Consider the following 22108-nt stretch of genomic DNA (forward strand, 5'->3'; position numbering starts at 1 on the left):
AAGGGCTCGGACTTCATAATATTTTGCTGGTTCCCACACTGTCAGCGTCACTGCTGTCTGCCCTGTCTGTTTTAGCCACTTTGACGCACAGACCCACTCACTCCCTTCATACCTGCGTGACTCTTCTCCAGCTGTCATACAAAGGGGCAACAAAAAGGAGTGGACATGAAGGAGACATGGAAGAGAGGAATCACCGGACTGTCCGCCTGGTGCTGTCTGCTGATGCTGGTTCACTGTGCATCTCAAGCAGGTGAGAGAAGCGATGTCCTGACGTGACATTTCCTGAAGGATGCTTTGGTGGGTCCAACTTAGCGAGGCGTACTTCATGCAGCTGTTCGCAAATTCTCATTTGCACAATTTCTTTAACATGAATATTTCAATGCTACCACCACTTTCTCGTTTGTTTTGTATGATTTGTGCTCTAGTGATTTTTTTAAATGCTGGATTTTTTAATGCTTCCATGTGGTTTTTGATACGAGCCGGGTTAGCGAATGAGGAAAATCACTTCCAAAATGCTAAACATTCAACGTAGGAGTAACGTTTCGTTTCTAAAACTTTGGATTAATAATTTAATTTTATAAAAAGAACAACTATGAGTATTAAACGCTATCTTTAGCAGCAGAACAGTATTTTCCATTTTGGAAAATGAATGGAATACGGATCGTGCTCTGATTGGTTCTGCCGCTCGAGAGTGTAACCGAACAGCCAATCAGATTCTCTCGTGCAGCCGGTTTTAAGTTTCAAGTGGGCGGGACTAATTGGAAGCAGGCGGCTGTCAATGAGAAAGGGTGCGGCTACAACTCCAGGAGGTTTTTATCATCTTCATCGTCCTCCGCAGCAGATGGATTACGAGAATTTACATCACTGGCCCAAAGTGTTATGTGTAATACAGTAAGAGGCTGTTACAGAGACAGGAGAGTCCAAATTGTGGAGGAGAAAGTTATGCATCCAAATAATAGGCCTGGTTTGTTTCCAGAAATGGCAAGGATCTAAATCATAAGCTTTAAAATGGGATGATTGAGATAAAGGAAGAGAATATAAATCCAAACAGAAGTTAACCAGAGTTTTCCCTTGGTTTTACAATGCTTTTTTCCAAGATATGCAAAAACAAATTAGGAAAGGCAATGTAAGCATATCATGCATTCATAGCCCACAGAAATACTTAATCAAGATGATTATTCAGCCAAGGCTTTGCACAAATACTAGCAATCTTCAACTTACATCAACCCACTTTTGTAGAATTGAAGGCAATTTATGTCCCACAAATTGCTGGTCAAAGTTTGCTTTTAATTTTAACCAAACAGGACCTGTGAACATCGACCTCACTGCCCTGTAGGCCAACTATGTGCCAAGAATTAGGCTTCAGCCCCTTTTTTCAACTGTTCCAGTAATCCCCAATAATCTCTACTCTCCTCACGCAGCTTCACTGATTAAAACTTCTCTTTTTTTCCACTCTCTTCCTCTCACTTCCAGTCATCTTCACAGTGATTTACTTCTCTCTGTGTGCCAGGAAATGTCTCCTTATTTAAAAGCCTGGCCTTGGTTAGTTTAATGCCTTCACTCTGTGTTTAAAATACTCCTGAAGTGACGTATATGCTCTACAGTGAAGATGGGCTGGAGGAAAAAAAGGTCTTAATTTAACATGGGAGACTTCACTTTCGCTGCAATGACTCATACAGACGTTACTGCAGAGTTTCATCAATCAATCATTTGGAAAATTCCTTTGTAGCATACTGTACAATTAGAGGGCTGGAGCCACTCACTCTGCATTCATTGAAGTCTGTATACAAAACTGCAAAGGGAAGATTCAAAGCTGCACAAGAAGTCTGCAGATCATAACCTCAAAGTCTTAACTGTAAAAACTTGGGATGCAATAATGGAGCTGAAGTCTTGTGTTTAGATGTTTAGATTGCTGCTTTTAGGGGATTAAACTTAAACTTGAATTGGACACACAACTCATTCAGCAGAATCAATGTCTAACCACAGCAAACTCTTCTCATGACAGTACGGTAGATAAACGCAGCAACGCAAATACAGACTCATGATGCACACATGTCCTGGTTATTTATTAACTCAGAGCTGCATGTTTGAGTCAATAAACACACCTCTCTCTGAAGGTTGTCGCTGTGTGTGTTACTGCATTTAGAAGCCATAAAAAGACAGGAACGCATTGTCAGTGGACAAAGTCACATGTTCTCACAAAGGCGGATTGTTGTCATGCTGACAGACTCCATTCATTGTCAAACCAGTGTTTGTTCAGTATTGTACATTTCGGAGCTGATCTTAGCCACAGTGGTGTGTGTTTATAGAAGTTCTCTGATATCCTTTCATGGTAATGTAAAGGCTACATGATTTCCTGGTTGTCAGGTTCACACTGTGGTTCACAACTGTCTGCAGAAGCAAAAACTACCCTAGAGATACTGTTCAAACATACCTATGCACATGAGGTTTGTGGTCTGATGTTGAGCACGTTAACTGCAGATATGACATTCGAACTCTGTTATAATTAGGTTGCAGCAGTTTCAGTATTCAGCTTCCTCACGAGTCCCTGACAGGGTTTGAAACACAAGTTGTAGGTAACTGAGTTCAGTTCGCTTACTGTGCTAAAGGAGACTTAAATGGTTTTTTTTTTGGCCCCTCTTTTTTCCACTGCTGTGAAGAGCAGCAGAAGACATGGGTGAGAAAGTGGAGGCAACCATGACCTTTTGCAACTTCAACTTTACCTCTGCACCTCAGGCATGCATTCAAACTGCCAAACTAAACCAAGACCCTTACAATCATCATTTTATATATTTAAAGTTTTAAAATTGAGCTTAATATTTGGTTGTTCCCAAGTGGAAACCAACCCCAAACTTTCCAGCACATGTACGTAGGCTCAGCAAGAGGAGGTCCCCCTCTCATTCATAGATTGAGGGTCTCCTCAGGAGGCTTGTGACCCACATGTGGAGACTGCAGGGAAGATTAGCCACGGAAAATGAAAACATTGGAAGTTGGAGGGTCAGGAAGTGCTTGCTTTTGACCTACTTTTGTTTCCTTTTCGACAAATAGGATGAAGGAGCTGCTCCTTTAAAGGAAAAAACTTGGGGGTGAGAGCTGCAGTTAAAGTCTTCAAGTTTCGTACTGTAAATCAATGACCAAATATCTCGAGGAACAGCTGGAGTCAGCTTTGGAAACTCTGTTCCTGGAACTCATGCTGGCAGAAAGCCGGGTCTGTCTTGCCAGTGGCCAGGGGTGGGAGCTTTTGTGGTTTTCTCAAAAGCATATGGGGGGCGTGAAAGATCAGCCAAAGTTTAAAATAATTTAACTCCAAAGAAAAGTTTTAAATACAGTCTAACAAGCTTTTTCTTTTCATTTTGTTCACACGTTCTGAAGGCAGAAGGGAGGCAACTTGGTGATGAGCCCAGTATTGTCTGGTTTTGTATGAATCAGACCTGTTTTGTTGCTTTTTTTCAGCTGGCATCACTCAGACACACTCAGGTTGACAGGCTTCCTCGTGTTTAGTGTCCCCGCCTGTCTGTGGGTCACTGTGGCGAATCTCTTATGAGGAACGTCTCTCTGAGCCCAATCAGCTCCTGGTGGTGTGATTGTTCAACTCCTCCCTTCTATTGTCTTAAAGGGATAGTCTGTCACGGTTCCAGCCTGCCACTCACAGTAGGCTGAGGCAGGACAGAGGTGATGGAGGATGACACACCAACCACACAGACTTGCCACTCACTTTCTCAGGACTGTGAAATGGCCTGTGCTGGTCTCACTTGTGTGATGTTGTGACGTCTTTGCCCTGAGTCAAGGGTTTACTGTGGTGTGATCGTCCTGGGGTTGTGACCCCCAAGGAAAAGGTCCCACTAAGGCTGTTGGCACATCAGTAAGAAAAAAAGAGGAACGTGGGTCCTGTTTCGTACCTGAAATGTTTCACATCATTGACAAATAAGGTGTGTGTGATTTGGCCAGGCAGGAATTCCCCCTGCAACACACACACACGCACATGAGGTTACAATGCAATATAAATATGTTTTAACAGGACAGAATATGTAACAGTACACTGGTTATGGATCAATAAGATATGCAACACTTTAAGTGGTAACATTAATGATTACTACATCTGTGTGTTCACCTTAAAAGGGATCAAAGATGTTGAAAGAATTATTTTATGATGTTTTACAAAGAAAATCTCCAATAATTATCTCATAACTAATGCAGTTTTTTGGCAGTTTTTTTTCTATTTACTTTTCTGTTTTTCAGGCATGTATTTTCTTTTCTAGTTCTTACATCTTAAATTATTGTTTTTTTTTTTCTTTTGTGGAGAATATTACAGAATTTACAAGTCCAGATGTGTTTCAGTCCTTAGTCATCTTTCCAGATAAATGCATCCATTTATATTCCTAATTTTCACACGCTTTATTCTTCAAGGGTGGAGAAGATACAAAAGCTGCTAAATTGCGTCAACTGAATAAATTGAAACTAATTCCAAATTTGATAGAATTTGTCCTTTTGTATTCTTAAAACATAGGCTCAATTCTCAATTTTCATCTACTCTGGGTGGATTAGCTGGAGCTGAACTGAGCCAAGTTTTAGTGATTACTTTCTTGTTGCAGCTGCTTTCTATCAATTCCCTTTCCAGACACAGAATGTGACAATATTTAATACAAATTCTATAAAAATACAGCTATGCAGATCTAAAATCAAAGTTACAACCTAGCAAAGGTCAAGAAATGTAAATATATTGTCTGCCTGTGTGTATGCATGGAAAAGCAAAGGAAGAGCAGACTGTTTATTTTGTGATTTGAGTAAAGGAGTGACACTCTCTATCCAAATATTTAACATTTGTCCCATGCGGTCATATCTGGTTCCAACATGTGCCAAAGGAGCCACAAAGTCTTGTTATCTAGAGAGAAAAAGGTGTGGCTTTTACACTCTCCCTTATCAAAACTGTAATGTCCTTCAATCGTCACTTTATGTGTAGTTTTCTGTTAAATATTTACCACACAAGGATATGAAAGTGGGAAGTCAACAGGAAATGTTGATTTAGTGAATAGTTTGTCATTAAGTCATGTTGAAAAATGTTTTTTTTTTTAATGTATTTTTTCCATTCACAGAAGCAGCCTTCGCATGCAGCGACAACCAGCTAAAGTGTGGGAATGGGAGGTGCATAACCCGCAGGTGGATTTGTGATGGGACAGACGATTGTGGTGATGGTACAGATGAGCTGCCAGCAACCTGTGGTAAGTTAATGTAATTTCTAAAAAGTAAAAAAAAAAAAAAAAAAAAAATAGCAACCTTTACAAATTTTTTTGATATTGTCAATTCACTGGAAGATGTGACCACAAAGTATTATCTCATCATCAGCAGGGGCTGAGGCCGGAAATTACTGAGCCGTTATTTCGAAACAGTAGTTTCACAAGTTAATGATTCTCGAGGATGGCTGTTTATTTCCACTGTAATCAGAAAACATATCTCTCTGCCAATAAATGAAGTAATTTAAGCCACACTTTCTCTTCCTGCCTGCAGCAATCAAAACATGTCTGTCGTCTGAGTTCAATTGCGGAGGTCCCAGGAACCAGTGTATACCCGGAGGCTGGCACTGTGATGGCAAGGCTGACTGTACAAACGGGGCTGACGAGAAAAACTGCAGTAAGTGTACTTAATGATGCACTTTTACATTCTTAAAAACAAAAGTTATTGTTAAAAAATAAATAAAACCTCAATAGGATTCAGTTTAATGAGAATGTGACTCAGGTGATGTGTTTATCTATTAAGCTAACTTGCTAGCCAAATGCTAACTGGTTTGCTCTCATTCTAACATCGCATAAACACTTTGCCTCCCTCCTCTGTCTTCACAGCGGCCAAACAATGCAAAGCTGACGAGTTTAAGTGCACCAATGGTCAGTGTATATCCTCCAGTTTCGTTTGCGACAGCGACAATGATTGTCCAGACGGCTCAGACGAGGCCTCCTGCGCCAAACCCACCTGCAGCCCCAACGCCTTCCAGTGCCACGACTCGAGGTGCGTCCCAGCCCTGTGGCGCTGCGACGGAGATGAGGACTGTGCTGATGGCTCTGATGAGTGGCCGGAGAACTGTGAGGGGCGGACACCTGTAAAGCCGACGGTGACCTGCGGTGTGCATCAGTTTCAATGTGCGAACGGAGAGTGTATCCACGGCAGCTGGAGGTGTGATGGAGGCTTGGATTGCCTGGATCGATCAGATGAAGTCAACTGCAGTGAGTTGACGTACTTCACTCTCCCTGTCTTCTGCAAACCTATTAATATCCACTATATTTATTATTTTGGATCTGAATATTGTTAAATATTTAATCCTACCTAAAAAAAAACAAGTCTAACATATGTAGATGAGTCATTCTTAAGCATAGATCTCTTTTTACATGCTCTAATCAACTTGTGTTCCACTTATAGGTCTTCCCACTTGTAGTCCAGATCAGTTCCAGTGCAATGATGGTACCTGTATCCACGGCAGTCTCCAGTGTAACAGACAGCACGACTGCAGGGACCTCAGTGATGAGATTGGCTGCCACATAGGTGACTCACAAAGAGACAAATACTCACTGTATTTATTGTTAAGGTCAAGTCCTTTGTAGAACTGACCTCATACCTCTCTATTTCCCTTTACAGATAATGTATGTGAAGGCCCCAACAAGTTTAAGTGTAAGAGCGGGGAGTGTATCAGCATGGAGAAAGTGTGTGACAAACAGAGAGACTGCAGAGACTGGTCTGATGAACCTGTCAGTCAGTGTGGTGAGTTCAGTCTCATTTTAACAGACACCAAGCAACCAAGAATCACAACTTACAACAAGAGTTTCAACACAACCGCATCACAGACTGGAAAATATGATCAGTACATCCTGCTAAGCAGCTGTAGAGAGCCCGTTGTTTAGAAAAGTGAGAATTTGAGCTGGTGGAAGGAAAATGCTTGTGAGTGGTTGGTACAATCGTTCTCTGTTTATGTGCGTCTCCACAGGCAACAATGAGTGTTCGATCAACAAAGGCGGCTGCTCTGATGTCTGCAATGATCTGAAGATTGGCTACAACTGCTCCTGCAATCCTGGATACAAACTGAAGAAAGACAATAAAACATGTGAAGGTGAGAAGCGCAAGGATGCCACAAAGGCCGCATCAAGCTTTGTATTTTGAAATTACTTGAATTTGTAAGAAATGTCCTTCTATCCACCCACAGACATTGATGAATGTGCTGTGCCAGACACTTGCAGCCAGATCTGCAGCAATCTGCCCGGCACCTACAAGTGCGACTGTAAGGACGGCTATGAGATCGACCCAATGACCAAGACGTGCAAGGCTCAGTCCGGTAAAATTTGGAAGAAACCCCACATGGTTATCTGATAAATCTTGTAGATTTTAAGAAATTAATATGTAATTTTTACTCATTCTGTTGTTTTTGTCCTCCAGGCTCCGTGCCCACGCTCTACTTCACCAACAGACATGAGGTGAGGAAGATGACAGAAGACAGAAGGGAGTATGTCCGTCTCATCTCCCAGTTAAAGAACGCAGTGGCTTTGGACGTAGATGTGCTCAACAAGATGATCTTCTGGTCTGATCTGTCCCTGAAGAAAATCTACAGGTTAGAGAGGACTCCCTGGACTTCTTAGTTTTACATGGAATTGATATATTCAGATGTTTAACCATGTCTCACATGAAACTCTCCACCTGGTAGTTCTAGATTAGACATGGCCGGTAATTCCTCTTACCACACCGTCGTGGTTGGCAGTGGGATTGAGTCCCCAGAAGGCATTGCAGTGGATTGGATCCACGGCAACATCTACTGGACGGACAGCAATTTAAAGACAATCTCTGTGGCGACGACAGATGGCAGCAAGAGGAAAACATTGATCTCAGAAAACCTGGACAAGCCCAGAGCCATTACAGTCGATCCAGTAAGCAAGTGAGTAAACGCAGACTGATTGGTTTTTGGATTAACCAAATACATTTTTGGAAGTCTGTGGCTCATTGTTTCTACTCCTTGTGCTCTCTTCAGCTTTATATACTGGTCAGACTGGGGTGAGGACGCCAGGATAGAGAGGAGTGGTTTGAATGGAGCTGATCGCACAGTGCTAGTGACAGATGGCATTGTGTGGCCCAATGGAATCACTCTGGGTAAGCATGAGTGAACTTTATACAAAACAATAACCTCTATTAAAACTGTACGAGCATGCAGTTTTGACAGTCAATGACATATCTCTGTCTTTGTGTGTTTTCCTGGACAGACATGGCTAACCAGCGTCTGTACTGGGTGGACTCCAAGTTGCACACTCTCTCCAGTATTGATATGAATGGAGGAACTCGACACAACCTCATCTACAGCGCAGAAACACTTGCTCACCCTCTGTCTGTAGCTGTGTTTGAGGTTAGTTGGAAAGACGATGAAGTCACTGATGGTTTAATGAGCTCAGGTCATATAGTTAATTATGAACACTTAGAAACTTGATTTGAATGTGGTTACTTGTTGTTAATATAATCATAATCTTAACAATGCTAAATGACCCATGAAATCAAGGTCATGCATTGTGTGAGAGCTATTGGTGAAATGGTTTAGAAGTATAATGAGCTGAGTCAGCACTTTATTCCACATTAAAATGGATCAGCGGTGCTAGTTCTTAATCAGGCTGTATAATTAATCCATTAAAGGTCCCATACTATGCTCCTTTTCTGCAGTTTAATATGGATTATTGATGTCTTCATGAAATGGTAGTTACATTTTTTGGTCCAAAAAGCCAATAAATCAAGCACAGCAGCATTGTTTCCAGGCTCTCATAGCCCCTCTGTTAAGAACGCTCTGATTTAGTGGGCGTGACCTTCATATGTAAATGAGACACCGCTGATAACGCCACGTCACTGAGAGCGGCACCATGAGCTCCGAGTGCACAATGTTTAGAAAACAGCGAAGCTCCTTTATCGTAACATTACAGGCTAAAACAACAGGCTAACCACAGCTAAAGTTAGCATCCTGAAGCTAACACAGAGACAGGACACTGAGGAAAAGCTCTTACATCTGCTCCACAGCACACAGCATTTAAAATACTCACATTTCCAGGATCCAAGGTTTGTTGGCGGATGGTTGGTAATCCGCCTGCATTCAGGACCAGTCTATTCGCTAGCCCTCTGTTGTACTGTCCAAAGTTGGAAAAGCAGCCGGCCGTGAAGTGACTAGCACACACATGCACAGTTTTACTGAGTGTAGCTGGCACATTTCCTTGATAAATGAACTCTAGCTACTTAGTCTTATCTTCTTACAAGATGGGAAGCTTGTGCATGGAACTATGTGGCTGTTTACAGCCAAAAACAGAGCAGTGATGGCTCCTCAACTTTGGCATTCTCCTCCATGCTGCTGGAGAGATCTCTCCAGCAGCGGGGAGATAAGTGGGCAAGGAGGAGTTCGGGGGTATCTGCTCCAGTGGACCAATCAGGTCTGACTTGCTCCTGATTGGTCAAAAAAGGGAATCGCTGATGTCGGCAAACCCCGGAAATTCCAAACAGCTCGTTTTAGGTCAGGATTTTACATTCACAAGCACTACTAAGTACAGGTTTTGTTATTAAATATCACATTTTGTGGGCTGGGAGGAAAGCCAAAGACCCACAAATTTCACTAAAAGACTTAATAAAGTGATTTTTGCATAATATGGGACCTTTAAGTGACAGGAAACGTGTGCAAATATTATTTACCAAGTGCCATTTCTCTTTTTAACAGGAGAAGGTGTTTTGGACGGACATGACCAACAGTGCTGTTTTCAGTGCCAACCGCCTCACAGGAAAGGACATCACCAAGCTGGCAATGGACCTGGTCCAGCCAGAGGACATCGTCCTGTACCATGACCTCAAGCAACCAACTGGTACAAAATATAACTCATGAAAGAGCTATTTTTAAAAACATTAATGAGGCTATAAAATGTTTATTAAAGCACCTTCTTATCCTACAGGGACAAACTGGTGCAGGGAGAGCAACAGTATCAATGGAGGCTGTGAGTTTCTGTGCCTGCCCGCCCCTGTTATCAACCAGCGCTCTCCTAAATTTACATGCGCCTGCCCTGACAACACGACCATGGCATCTGATATGAAGAGATGTGTGACAGGTTGGTGTCCTCTGCATATTGAAGAACAAATTAACTCACATTTTGTATCACATTATGCAGCTCATGATCCTTACGTTCTTATCCCTGCAGCCCCAGTTGTGCCTCCTGGTGAGAGCAAAACTGTTGCACCTCTCCCGCCCAAGGCTCCAACAGAGGCGGCCAAGCCTGTTAAGCCTCTTTTTACCACAACAACCACTACCACTGAAAAACCACCAAGTGCCCCATCAAGCCAACCAGCACAGAGTACACAGGAGCCTGCTGCCACTGTTCATGGTATGGGGAAAACTAAGTGTCAAAAAGTGATTACTTTAAGATGCTTATCGTGCTTGTCCATTGATTATCTATCATTGCCACCAGTGAAGAGGAGCTAGTTTTAGCCATGCTAGCACCAAGGCTTCAGGGATAACAAACACTTTGTTTGTGTTTCAAGTTTTCTAGTAGCCATGTTGTGTTTAGTTTCACCAGAAGTGTCTCTTCTATTGTAGCTTTGGTGAAATGCATTTGGATAATTATGTTTGTTAAAAAGTTTGGTATCAACATTTTGGCTGCACTGTAGCCTAAAAGCTAGGCTTGGGCAGTAAGTTGAGCAATTTCTTGTCTTTGTATCATCCTTAAGCTTTGCCAAGCATAGCAGAAAAACTGGAAACTGAAAAGTATTCTTTTCTCTGCTCTTTCAGGTGCAAAAATTGGAGCTGTGCCAGAAGAAGCTCCCTCATCCCACCCTGTTGCACTTTATGTTGTGTTACCATTAGGTAAGTTTTATGTTCAACTCTCAAAGGCTTAAAGATCCTGCTAATATAATCTAAAAGACTCTCTGGTGTAAACACACTTTCAAAGCTGTTCAATCAATGACCTAAACTTCTTGTTTGCTCTGCAGTGGTGTTGGCCTTCTTGATCTTTGGAGCTGCATTACTGTGGAGACACTGGCGTCTGAAGAACACTAACACCATCCACTTCGACAACCCCGTGTATCAGAAAACCACAGAGGACGAGCTCCACATTTGCAGGAGCAGCTCTGACGGTTACGTCTATCCTCAGGTATGACCTTTTCAAAAAAAGTTAATTTGCTTCCAGTGAATCTGTCTCTGAAACTGTGACTGCTTTGCTTAAAAAATGTTTTTGCATTTTTTTTATTGCAGAGGCAAATGCTTAGCACAGAGGACATGGACATTGCATGACCCGGAGATGAAGAAGACACTACCTTTATTATGAAGAATTCTTTTTTGCAAATGTAAAGAAACAAAGGCCATTTTTTTCCACTGCTGCTGCTGCTGCCTTACAGCCCCCTCCCCTCCCTGTGGTGACCTCATTCTGTGGCTTTCGTTGACCTCAGCACTGTGCCGTCCAAGTCTGAAGTAAGAACTAAACAGAAAGAAGATCTTTGAAACTTCAGAAGAAAAAGTACCTACAGGAAGCCATTTGGTCAAGCCATAAACTGGTTTCAAAATGAAGGAATAATGCAAGTTTCTGAAGAAGCTGACCTTAATTCAGGAGCTTTGAGTCTTTTGAAGTTTGCTGAAACTTTCCATGTAAGCATTGTGGTACTTAACGTCGAGCAGATTTTGAATACTTAAACACCAACACACAGCCACACTGTTAATCACCTCATTACATATGACAGGAGTGACATGTTCTGCAAGTTGAACTTGAAAAACCTGACCTTTATAGGCTTAAAACTCACATGTGCCTTCCAACCACACTCTAAAAATCTGGTGTAGGTGTATTTGTCTTCACTATCATGCATCACTGTCTATCTGAATCTTAAACACACTTAAATCAGAGCTTGAACTTCAAACAGGTGACATGTTGTAGTGTAGAAAGTCACAGATGGTTTACATTTTAAGTGAAAAATGCTGCAGAGTTTTATGAAGTCAACCAAAATGAAGAAACATTTTTTATTTCTTTAGAAGTTGAATGAAGATGTGCGTGTAGCTGAATGCTTTTAAAACACTGTAAATAGATTCTGTAAATACTTTTTAAAACACTCAAATGTTGCATCTGGAGTTGTATTTTTACATCTGTAAATTTGAGTGGAGAATAATTGTGAATATGTTAGAGATTCTTTTATTTATTTATGGAAGCATCTGAGAGGGTTATTGATTTTTGTCATCTAGAAGCAATTAGAGTACTGCTACAGAAAAGCACCTTTCACTGGGATGTTTGCTCTAGCAAAACCTATTTAACCTCCACATTGTACAGCTGTTATTTATCTGATGTCAATCAAACCTTTGGACACCTGCTCAGCTCTGTGTGTTTAAGGTACTCCCAGAGACAAACCGAGGATGCTGTCTTTGTTCCTCACACTTTTTTAGTGATCAATCACGTAATTTATTTTGACGTTGCCTTTTTGTTTGTACGACTTCTCTTTCACTGTGAATTAAAGGCACATACAGAGGATGCTCAGAGCAGGTAGATCGTTGTCACAGCAAACTGTATGGAAGAGAATTGATGCACAGGAGCCTGCTTGACAATGCACATTGCCTTGTTTGTCTATGGTTGTATTTTATTTCTGCCTTTTTAAATAAAAGAAAAACTTCTACCCTGGCTTTACTTTATTGGGAATAAGTTGTACCAAAAGTGAGCTAAACTGGAAATAATAGATACTACAAATTAATGTTAGCACTGTCTCACAGTACTGAACATGTTGCCTGGAAACGTTACCACTGATATCCATCTGTAACATAGCACACTAACATTCAGACAGAGTGTCCTTTGAAATCGCCAGCTCACTGTTGTATAAATCCTCTGTCCCAATCTCAAGAGCAGATCTGGTTCACATGATGAGGTATTTTTTGTTCCTGTACATGTTCTAGCACAAATGATTGCATCTCCTATCATTTAAACCCACTTCTGGTACCATTTGTCGGCATTGTTTCAGGAAAAAAAGCTACTTAGTTTATGCAATTTCCTCTACGTCTTATAAAATTAGCTTCATCTGAATAACTTCAACTCTTCTGCATTCATTACAAAATGCTGCAAACAAAAAAAACTTGACATCTTCACTGAAAGGTCCCAAGAATGAAAACACCAAATCTGGACCTGGAGAAACATTTGTTATAATGACAGAAAGTCAGTCTGAATGATGAAGCTCTCTGACTACACTCTGACACCTAACACCATACAAAAAGGGAAAACAAATGATATGAGGATGCAGCCATCAAAAATCCTCTTTCAGATTTCATGAGCATGATCCATTATTCATGCTCCTTATGAATTGAAGTGCAGAGGGTGAAGCATTAGTGAAGCATTGATAACAACTAGGAGGTGATTTATCACAGTACAGCATCGCTAACAGCTATTTGATAAATGTTAGCCGATTGGGGCTCAGAGTTTAGCATCATACAGCAAAGTATCACAAAGAGTCAGCACAAACACTTTCTGATTAAATAAACCGTTGAATGAATTGGATAGAAACAAAGTAGATCAGAGTGCTTATATAACCAACAGACTAGAAGAACAGGATTCTCGAGCCAAAGATTGTGCAATTGCAAATGTTTCACATGATGTGACTGATTGTGTCAGATTTTATCTGCTGGTATTTTGCTCCTGAATGCTTGCTCCAATAATCTGAACTGATTGCTAACATAGCATTGACGATGCCCTAAATGATAAGACCCTACATTTTCTTTGTGTCGCTCTCTCTGAAACACCTATTCTATCAAAATTCATTTAATACAAAAAGCATGTTCTGTCTAGGAAAATCCAAAGGATAAACACTCATTAGCTTTTCGTCTTTCAACTCTGTTTTAATCAAAAAGGCAGGAAACACAAGCTAGCTCTTGATTGCAGTAACAGACCTATCACTTATCACCTTAAAATAGCTACCTTGCTAATGTTAGCTTACTTGATAGCCCATTTCATCTCTGGAAAAATGCTTAATAAAAAGGACTGTTAGTTTGCTACCTACTGTACATGCTAGTGCACTGGATGATCCTAATTTTGTCGATTTTAGGGGGGGAAAGTAGCTTAAGTTTAAGCCTAAAGGTGTAAGCTGTGTGGTCAATGACAAGGAAGCTACTTTGCTAATCTTAGTTTACTTGCTGGCTAGTTTTTTCCCAAGAGCAGGACACGAATCATACTGCTAACCCCTGTACCAGATAACAAAATTAATGATATAAACTTATTATCACAGCAAGATAAAACAACACAAAAAATCTTTAGTTGATGATAAAGCCTAACAATAAAAAACTAAAAGATTACATTTAGGGTATCGCTTTATTTTAAGGTCTTGTAATAAGCATTAATAAGACTGCACATAACCAAACTGGGTAACGCTTTATATTAAGGTCCTGTAATAAGCATTAATAAGACCTTTGTAAGTACTTATAAGGTGCTTATTCACATTATTATTTGTTTATAAGACCATATAACTGCTTAATAAGTGTTTAATAAGGTCATTGTAAGGGTTAGGCCCCACAGGTTAGGTTTAGGCATGGGGCCCCGGATGGTTAGGTTTAGGGGAAGGGCTGGGGTAGGGCTCATGAGAGATAAAAGCAGAAGACAAAAAACAAAGAGGGTTAGGGTTATATAGTCTTATAAACAAATAATAATGTTAATAAGCATCTTATAAGTACTTACAAATGTCTTATTAATGCTTATTACAGGACCTTAATATAAAGCGTTACCCAGTTTGGTTATGTGCAGTACAGTATAACTGCATGGTTTATTCGAGGAGGCTAGCTTGTACCTGTTGAGTGTGACTAAGCAAAACAATGCTAACCCAGCTAGCTTAACGGTAAGGTGACCATACATTCTCTTTTGCCTGTATAGTCAGAAAAAGCCCGTGGCATAAATTGACTTTACAGATGAACTGCGTAAAACACACCCTTTTCGGTGTGGTCGTGACCAGTGAGAAGCTCTGTGTATTGTCTGCAAGGTAGTGCCAAATCTCTTGTTGATTAAAATACCTCAGTTAAACTTTGACTAATGTTATGAGGCATTATGTATATTTTTGCACAAGACAAATATTTTTGAGCCATTTTGAGCTACCTCTCTTTTTCTCTTTATTTAAGCATGTTGTGCTGAAGCATTCATGTTGACATTATAGAGAATTTTCACTTCAAACAGAAAGGGAATGTTTTAAATCAATATATGGTTTATAAAAAAAAAACCTCTTTGACTATCTTTGGGTAATTTTGCAGACTCTCCAAGAGGCTGGGCAGGGCTGGGGCTTTGGGGCTTCAGAATGTGGTCACCCTGCCTTGCAGTACTGATGGGAGCTCTAAACTGGTCCAGAAACATCAAACACTGCTGGATTTCAAGACCTACAAAAGCAAAAAAACAAAGTTTGTTGCCTTGTGCGGTGAGCTATGTTACAAATTCCACACAAAAGATTTGCATTTAGCAATGCATTTGGCAGTAAAAAGCAACAGGAAGAGTTTTTTTTATCAAAACAGCAAAATATACAGGGTGCCAGCTTAGATCATGGGTTCATGCCTGTGTTTCACACATAAATGCACATCAACTATTATCCCTGACGCAGAAGTCACTGGCTCGATTCCAGCCACAACCAGTCACTGCGTTCTTTCTCTCCTCTTATTGCTTTGACGAGAGAGGCCGCCAATACACGCACAAACTCTAGATTTTGTTGCTTCTAGTGTCAGCACAAAATTATCAAAGATAACCCAGCTTTGTACAGGGTTCAAATCATAAAAAAGCCCTTGTCAGAATACTTTTCATTGTGGACTTAGATATAGATAGTGACTTAAAATCTCTAATGACGCGCTCTAGGTTTTAAAAACATAGATTAAGTGGTTTGAAAAGGCTTACACACTTTAAGACCTTGAGTTATGAAGATGCACATGTGCTTAGCCCTATTATAAATAACTGTGTGTGTGTGTGTGTGTGTGTGTGTGTGTGTGTGTGTGTGTGTGTGTGTGTGTGTGTGTGTGTGTGTGTGTGTGTGTGTGTGTGTGTGTGTGTGTGTGCCTGAAGGCTGTTTGACGTCAGCGTCAGGCCCTGATCAGGAACACCCTGCACTGCCATCACTTTATTTCACTTAGAGCTGGTATGTTGCCTGTCCGGATGATCAGGATCCTCATTCCACAGAGAAAACTCCACGCCCACTAGCATCACATCTGATCAGGGCCAAATGCTATGTGCAGAATAAAACAAATATTCTGTTTTTCTTCCTTTTTGACAATGGCTAAAAATACCCACTAATGAGGCTTGAGGGCATGTTGTTGCTTTCTATCACTGGCAACTTGATCATTTAACACAAGTGATGTTTCTCTGAGTATTTGAGTGCTACACTAATGAGACAATCAGCTGAGATACACCTGAGGCTAAATGACAGGTGACACTGTCCTCTGCCATTTCCTTTGACATCCATATCCTCTCCTCACCTCATTATTTACATATGAAGACTGTCTTCCTATTGGCCATATGGCAGGGAATGGGCGGAGTTTATCTCACACCACCAAGCGAAGAGGAGTGTCCTTAAAAAGATGACACTGGAGAGTGGTGGAGGAGAAGGAGGAGGAGGAGAGTTAAAGATATTCCCCTGTCAGGTAAAACAAACATCAACTACATGGTAATAATAATAGCATCGCTGGTGTCGGCCTGACAACCTGCCGCCAAACACAGCATCTTCAGCATCAAGAGACAGCAGGAGGAGGCATCTGATACTGTGCAGTCCACAAAAAGATGCTGTAGTATATAATAACTGTAACCTTATCATGGATCTGTTGTATCAGTGAAAGGTAGATAAGGTCATGAGCAGCTCTGTTGGGTTTCCTGTATCTGTTACAGAACAAGGTCTCACAATGATGATGAAGCACAGGAAGTCTCACCAGTATCTCTTTCGCTTTGAGCATTCATGCTGCTACTCTAACCCTGAGGTTAAAAACAAAACAGTTTGCCGCAGAGTTTCCCAAAACATCTTAGCATTAGAGAGTGTGAGATAACAGATGCCCCAATCAGCCACTGAACCACTGCTCCTCCATGCCTTCATGTAAAGAGATATGTTGAGTGCTCAAAGTGAAACTCTCAACATACCATTTATAATTCATTTGTGTAGGTTTAAGTGTGTTAACTATATGCAGTAGTTAATTACTTCTGACTCCCAGGTGCAGTCGCAGAATCTCACTCAGTGCTATCCTTTTAACTAGAATTTTGAGTCCATGCTCTTGCCCATTTGACATACTAGCAGCATAATTTCACTACAAATGACAAAATAGCATCAAACATGAGTAAAGCAAATCAAAAGGTGAGGATTCATTTCGGTCAAGTCAACAGGGGGGCTAGGTACGGCCCTGTTGGCTATGGCTGCCTTTTGCAGCAGCCCTCTCTTCTTTGTCCGTTTCTTGTAATTTTTTTTTGTCTCTTTTTCGTAATCTTTGTATTTGGAGTGGATCATTACTTTGTATGGCTCATTTGTTGGTCATGGACACCAAACTTTTTGTGGCTTCAGTGATATTTTTACTACTTTTTCTCTTGTGTTTGTCTGGAGATCCTACATGTAACCATGGCTGCATTGTTTACATGTGAACTCAGCTGTTAGAAGCTTGTAGCATGTCAATGCTAACAGGTGTAAGGCCTAATGTTTCCCACAAGGTGAGGAGAAGGAGGTTTGGATGATGTGCTGGTTCTCAGGTGTGAGCTAAGAAGTGACGATATGGACCTGTCCTTCCGTCCATCATTATTGGGAACGTAACATCCATCTCCAATAAGATGGACAAGCTAGCTGTGCTAACCCAGCAACAGAGGGAATACCAGAGGGCAGAGCAGCATCATGCCATTCACAGACATGGCTAACAGAGCTAACATCAGACACCAACACCACATTGGAAGAATTTCACCTGCTGTGAGCAGACAGGATCCAGGAGACAGAGACTGAACAGACTGCTGAAGAAGCTCAGTCCTGGATCCTGTGGAGGTGGAGGCTGGCTGAACTGGACAATGATGGACAAGCTGTCAGCATCTATTTTCTTATGGACCTTTTTACACTTTCGATACTCTTTCTTACTTTTGTTTTCTTTATTGCTGCTGTGACTACAATTTAGTTGTACTTGTTACAATGACTGTAAAGTTCTATTCTATTCTATTCTATTCTATTCTATTCTATTCTATTCTATTCTATTCTATTCTATTCTATTCAATGCCCTCACTTGGATTAATCTAGTAGGTTTAATAACTTGGAAATAATGAGTTATATACAAAAAAAGCCCCCTGTATAGTGTCGATATAAAAATTAGCAATTCAGACTCTAGCTAGTTTTTGAGCCAGGCTGTTAATATGTTTGTCTTTGCTGTAAAAATCTGCTCTCTTCGCTTGATGTGTTTGCGGTGTCCGGTGCTCCTGCTGTTTTAAGCACTTCTACGTCAGCTTAATTGATTTAGACTGGGGAATCCACAGATGGCACAACCAATCAAAAGCAGACAATAAAAACTTTCTGTCAGTATGTGTCAGAAAGACAAGAGCTGAGGAACTGGTTGCTTTAACTGACTATATTTGCCATCATCAAATACCTTTTAACGTGTCAAAGGCTCCTAGCTCAGCTACTAACACTTAAAAGTAATTTGTAAGGGAAGAGGTTCGTGTTGGAGTAATGCTCTTTTTAATTTTTTGAAAGGTACTTTTTGTGTCTTTTTTTTCCACAAGACAACTTTCATGAAGACACATTAATTGTTGTGAGAGAATTGGGGGTGACATGCTGCAAAATGAGGACCAAATAAGTATTCCTCAGTGAATATCCTGTTGGTATCAAAGGCTGATCACCTTTGGATAGTCTCTTCTGGTGAATCTTAGCAATTTTGTTTTCTTCAACAATAAAATTTTACAACCCAAGCTAACGGCTAGGATTCTTTTTTTTATTTTGTAAAAGACAGAATTTGAAAAGCTCAAACCAGATATTGTCTTTGGTGACTAATGATTCTGACTTCAGCTAAATACTTCAACATAAATATAACCGGCACAGGGATGCACGTTAACATAATAATGTGTTTACAGTTGATTGGGGGGGGGGCTCTGTCTGGTTTTAAAGTAGGTCAATACAGTGCAAAGTCAAGCTGCAACAGTAAAGAAAAAAAAATAGAAGTCACGTTTTTCATCTCGTCTGACTACTGAAGTGTTCCCATATGTTTGTGTTGGACCTCAGCTGCTATAGGGGGCTCCTGTATAATCCAGATCACATGGACCAGAGAGAGGGGGTCTGATTTTACGTAGCAAAGACTGAAGGGAGCAAAGATAATGTTTACACTGAGATGGAAAAAAATGTTCTTCCTGTTGTTTCAGACTGCTTTAGGCCCCAAGGTCGCCTCGTACAACTTAAATATAGGAAGACCCCAAACTTGACCTGGAAATACGGCATCTAAACACAAATTAGTAAGTGGGTCAGATGTGCTGGCTTTTATAGAATATGTCAAACAAGTTTGAACATAATGTTATTTTATGATGGTCATAAAGCACATTACATCCTGGGAGAACACAGCATGTGTTAGGTGTGGTTTCTCATATACAGCTAAGATATACTCATGTGCCATTAGGTAAACAGTGTCCAGATAAGAAGAGCCAAACCTGTATGGACAAAAGGTGAAGGATATCGTAATATACTGATCTCCATCTGGCCCTGACGCGCACACATTCACACAGTCCTGCTAAGATAGTGCGCTACATTTCATTTCTGCCCTCACTGATAAGAAGCAGAGTGTAATTTCACAGCTGTGATCCAGGGCTTTATACCACACAGAGGCTGAAGTAAGGTTGGAGGTAATACACTGAGATTTCGTAAAGCAAGGTTTATGGCTTAAAGAGGTCCCAAGCATGTGATTGGCAAGTTTTTCTGCAACCCTGAGGTCAGACCTGCAGGCCACACACTCACAGATAAAGAATAGAGCTGCAGCTTTCTGAGTAAAGAAATGACAGTACAGTTATCATGAGAAGTGTTTTTTTTTCTTTTAAAACTAGATTTCACCAGATTACAACCAATGTTTAAACAAAAGAATCATTGGTGTGAGTGAAGAAAGGAAAGGGCTAAAGAGGGACAGTGGCATTTGAAAGTTTTTAAAATTCATATTAATGAGACTTTTTGATCAACAAGGTTTTTGTAAGTCATATATCTGTGTGACTGCAAATATTAAAAACATAGGGGCTAAATCTACATTTAGGACATCAAATAAATAGATAAAGAAAGAAAGAAAGAAAAGAAAGAAAGAAAAAGAAAGAAAGACAATAATTTAAAGAAAGAAAGAAAGAAAGAAAGAAAGAAAGAAAGAAAGAAAGAAAGAAAGAAAGAAAGAAAGAAAGAAAGAAAGAAAGACAGAAAAAGAAAGAAAGAAAAACAAATAAAAAAGAAGGAACAAATGAAAGAAAGAATAAAGAAAGAATGAAAGAAAGTAAAGAAAGAAAGTATAAGAGAGAAAGAAAGAAAGAAAGAAAGAAAGAAAGAAAGAAAGAAAGAAAGAAAGAAAGAAAGAAAGAAAGAAAGAAAGAAAGAAAGAAAAAGGGGAAAGAAAGAACGAAAGAAAAAAGAAAAAAGGAAAATAAATGAATGAATAAAAGGGAAAGAAAGAAAAAAGAAAGAAAGAAAGAAAAAAAGGAAAAGAAAGAAAGACAATAATTAAATGAATAATGAAAGAAAGAAAGAAAGAAAGAAAGAAAGAAAGAAAGAAAGAAAGAAAGAAAGAAAGAAAGAAAGAAAGAAAGAAAGAAAGAAAGAAGGAAAGAAAAAAGGAAACAAATCTAAATAAAGAAATAGAAAAATAAAATGAAAAAAAAAAAACATAAATTTAATACAAAAATAAATTGTTAAAGCTTTTTCAGCCAAATCTTGGAAATATTAAAATAAAATATTAAAATAAAATATTAAAAAAAAACCCTGCCTCCAGTCTCTTTTACCCATTTTAAGCATTGTTAATTGTCTTCTTTTAACATATCGAAGGGTGTAAATCCACCTGCTGAGAGTAGCTGAATGTAGCTGCTGAAAGGCTTCTTGCCATCAGTGCAGCAAATGATATTACATGCTATCAAGCCAGTTCACTAAACTCTTGCTGACAATCACTTTTCATTTGTGCGATATAGTTATTTTACTCTCAGTCTAGATGAAATAAATAAGTTTCCTTAAAACCTTGAAAATGATTCCAACTACCATGATGGATTCAGAAATCTCTTTAGAAAATGATGATTATTTTTGTAACTGCTCCAAAACTGCACATTGTTTCTTGACTGTTGCAATGATGCCCTTAGTCAAGGCCTCACACTGTTGTTGTGACTCAGTGTGATAACTGTGCAGATAAGATGATTTTCAAGGCCTGTGATGATGAGGAATGGTTTTGTAGCATAAAGTTTAAATGAATAACTGTGCAAAGGGCAACCCCCCTTCTCCATTTTCTGCAGCAGATCTGAGTATCTGTAGGTTTGGTAAACAGGAGTACGACTACCCCACATGCTAATTATCCCACCCCAGTTCTTCGCCCATCACGACATCCCCTGTCAATCATGCCCCAATTATGCTCCCTGCTGAAGAAACAAGTTTGGACAAGTTTCTTGGTCATCCTTTCCATCAACCTCCAGCATCATCTCTACCACCTAACTCTTTACATTTTCCTCTGTGTCCATAAGACTGCAAGTAGCTCTATTATTACTTGCTTCATAATTCACCAGGTTTGTTTACTTCTGCTTGTGCTCATCTATTGTGATTTCAACTGGATCTCTGCTAGGTGCCTAAACTGTTATTTCAAGCATGTTACCCTTAATCAGGGTCCTCAGTTTTCATAAAAACTTCCCTGTTGATAAATGAAATGGAATTAAGTAAGAAGTGAAATAAACTAAAAATAAAATGTAACCTATAAAACTTAACGAAGGAAAACACAGCAATGAAATAGAAATGTAGACATGCACTGATCTATCGGTGCTAATTTCCTTACTTTAGGGGGATCAGGGATTGTATCGGTGATCAGCCCATCCTTACATATGAAACTAATCTTACATACACAAGGAAGGTCTGACAGCCAGTCATTGTTGCTTTTTACTCTGAGACCCAAAACTCAGGACACTTTACTGGTTGTTTAAGTTAA

General features: G+C 40.0%; 1 protein-coding gene across 1 annotated transcript; it reads left to right on the top strand.

Moving 5' to 3' along the window:
- Window positions 1-12602, top strand: ldlrb (low density lipoprotein receptor b). Its single transcript, XM_074689254.1, has 18 exons — window positions 1-250; window positions 5094-5219; window positions 5506-5628; window positions 5838-6215; window positions 6409-6531; window positions 6625-6747; window positions 6971-7093; window positions 7187-7315; window positions 7417-7588; window positions 7682-7909; window positions 8003-8121; window positions 8232-8371; window positions 9713-9854; window positions 9942-10094; window positions 10185-10367; window positions 10772-10846; window positions 10972-11132; window positions 11234-12602. The coding sequence occupies exons 1-18, from the start codon at window positions 166-168 to the stop codon at window positions 11270-11272; spliced, it is 2622 nt and encodes an 873-aa protein (XP_074545355.1). The 5' UTR covers window positions 1-165; the 3' UTR covers window positions 11273-12602.
- The last annotated feature ends 9506 nt before the right edge of the window (window positions 12603-22108 follow it).

The sequence above is a fragment of the Halichoeres trimaculatus genome, unplaced genomic scaffold, assembly GCF_033239565.1.
Source record: "Halichoeres trimaculatus isolate MK-OKI-2021-1 unplaced genomic scaffold, fHalTri1.1 fHalTri1_scaffold_2, whole genome shotgun sequence".
NCBI lineage: Eukaryota > Metazoa > Chordata > Actinopteri > Labriformes > Labridae > Halichoeres > Halichoeres trimaculatus.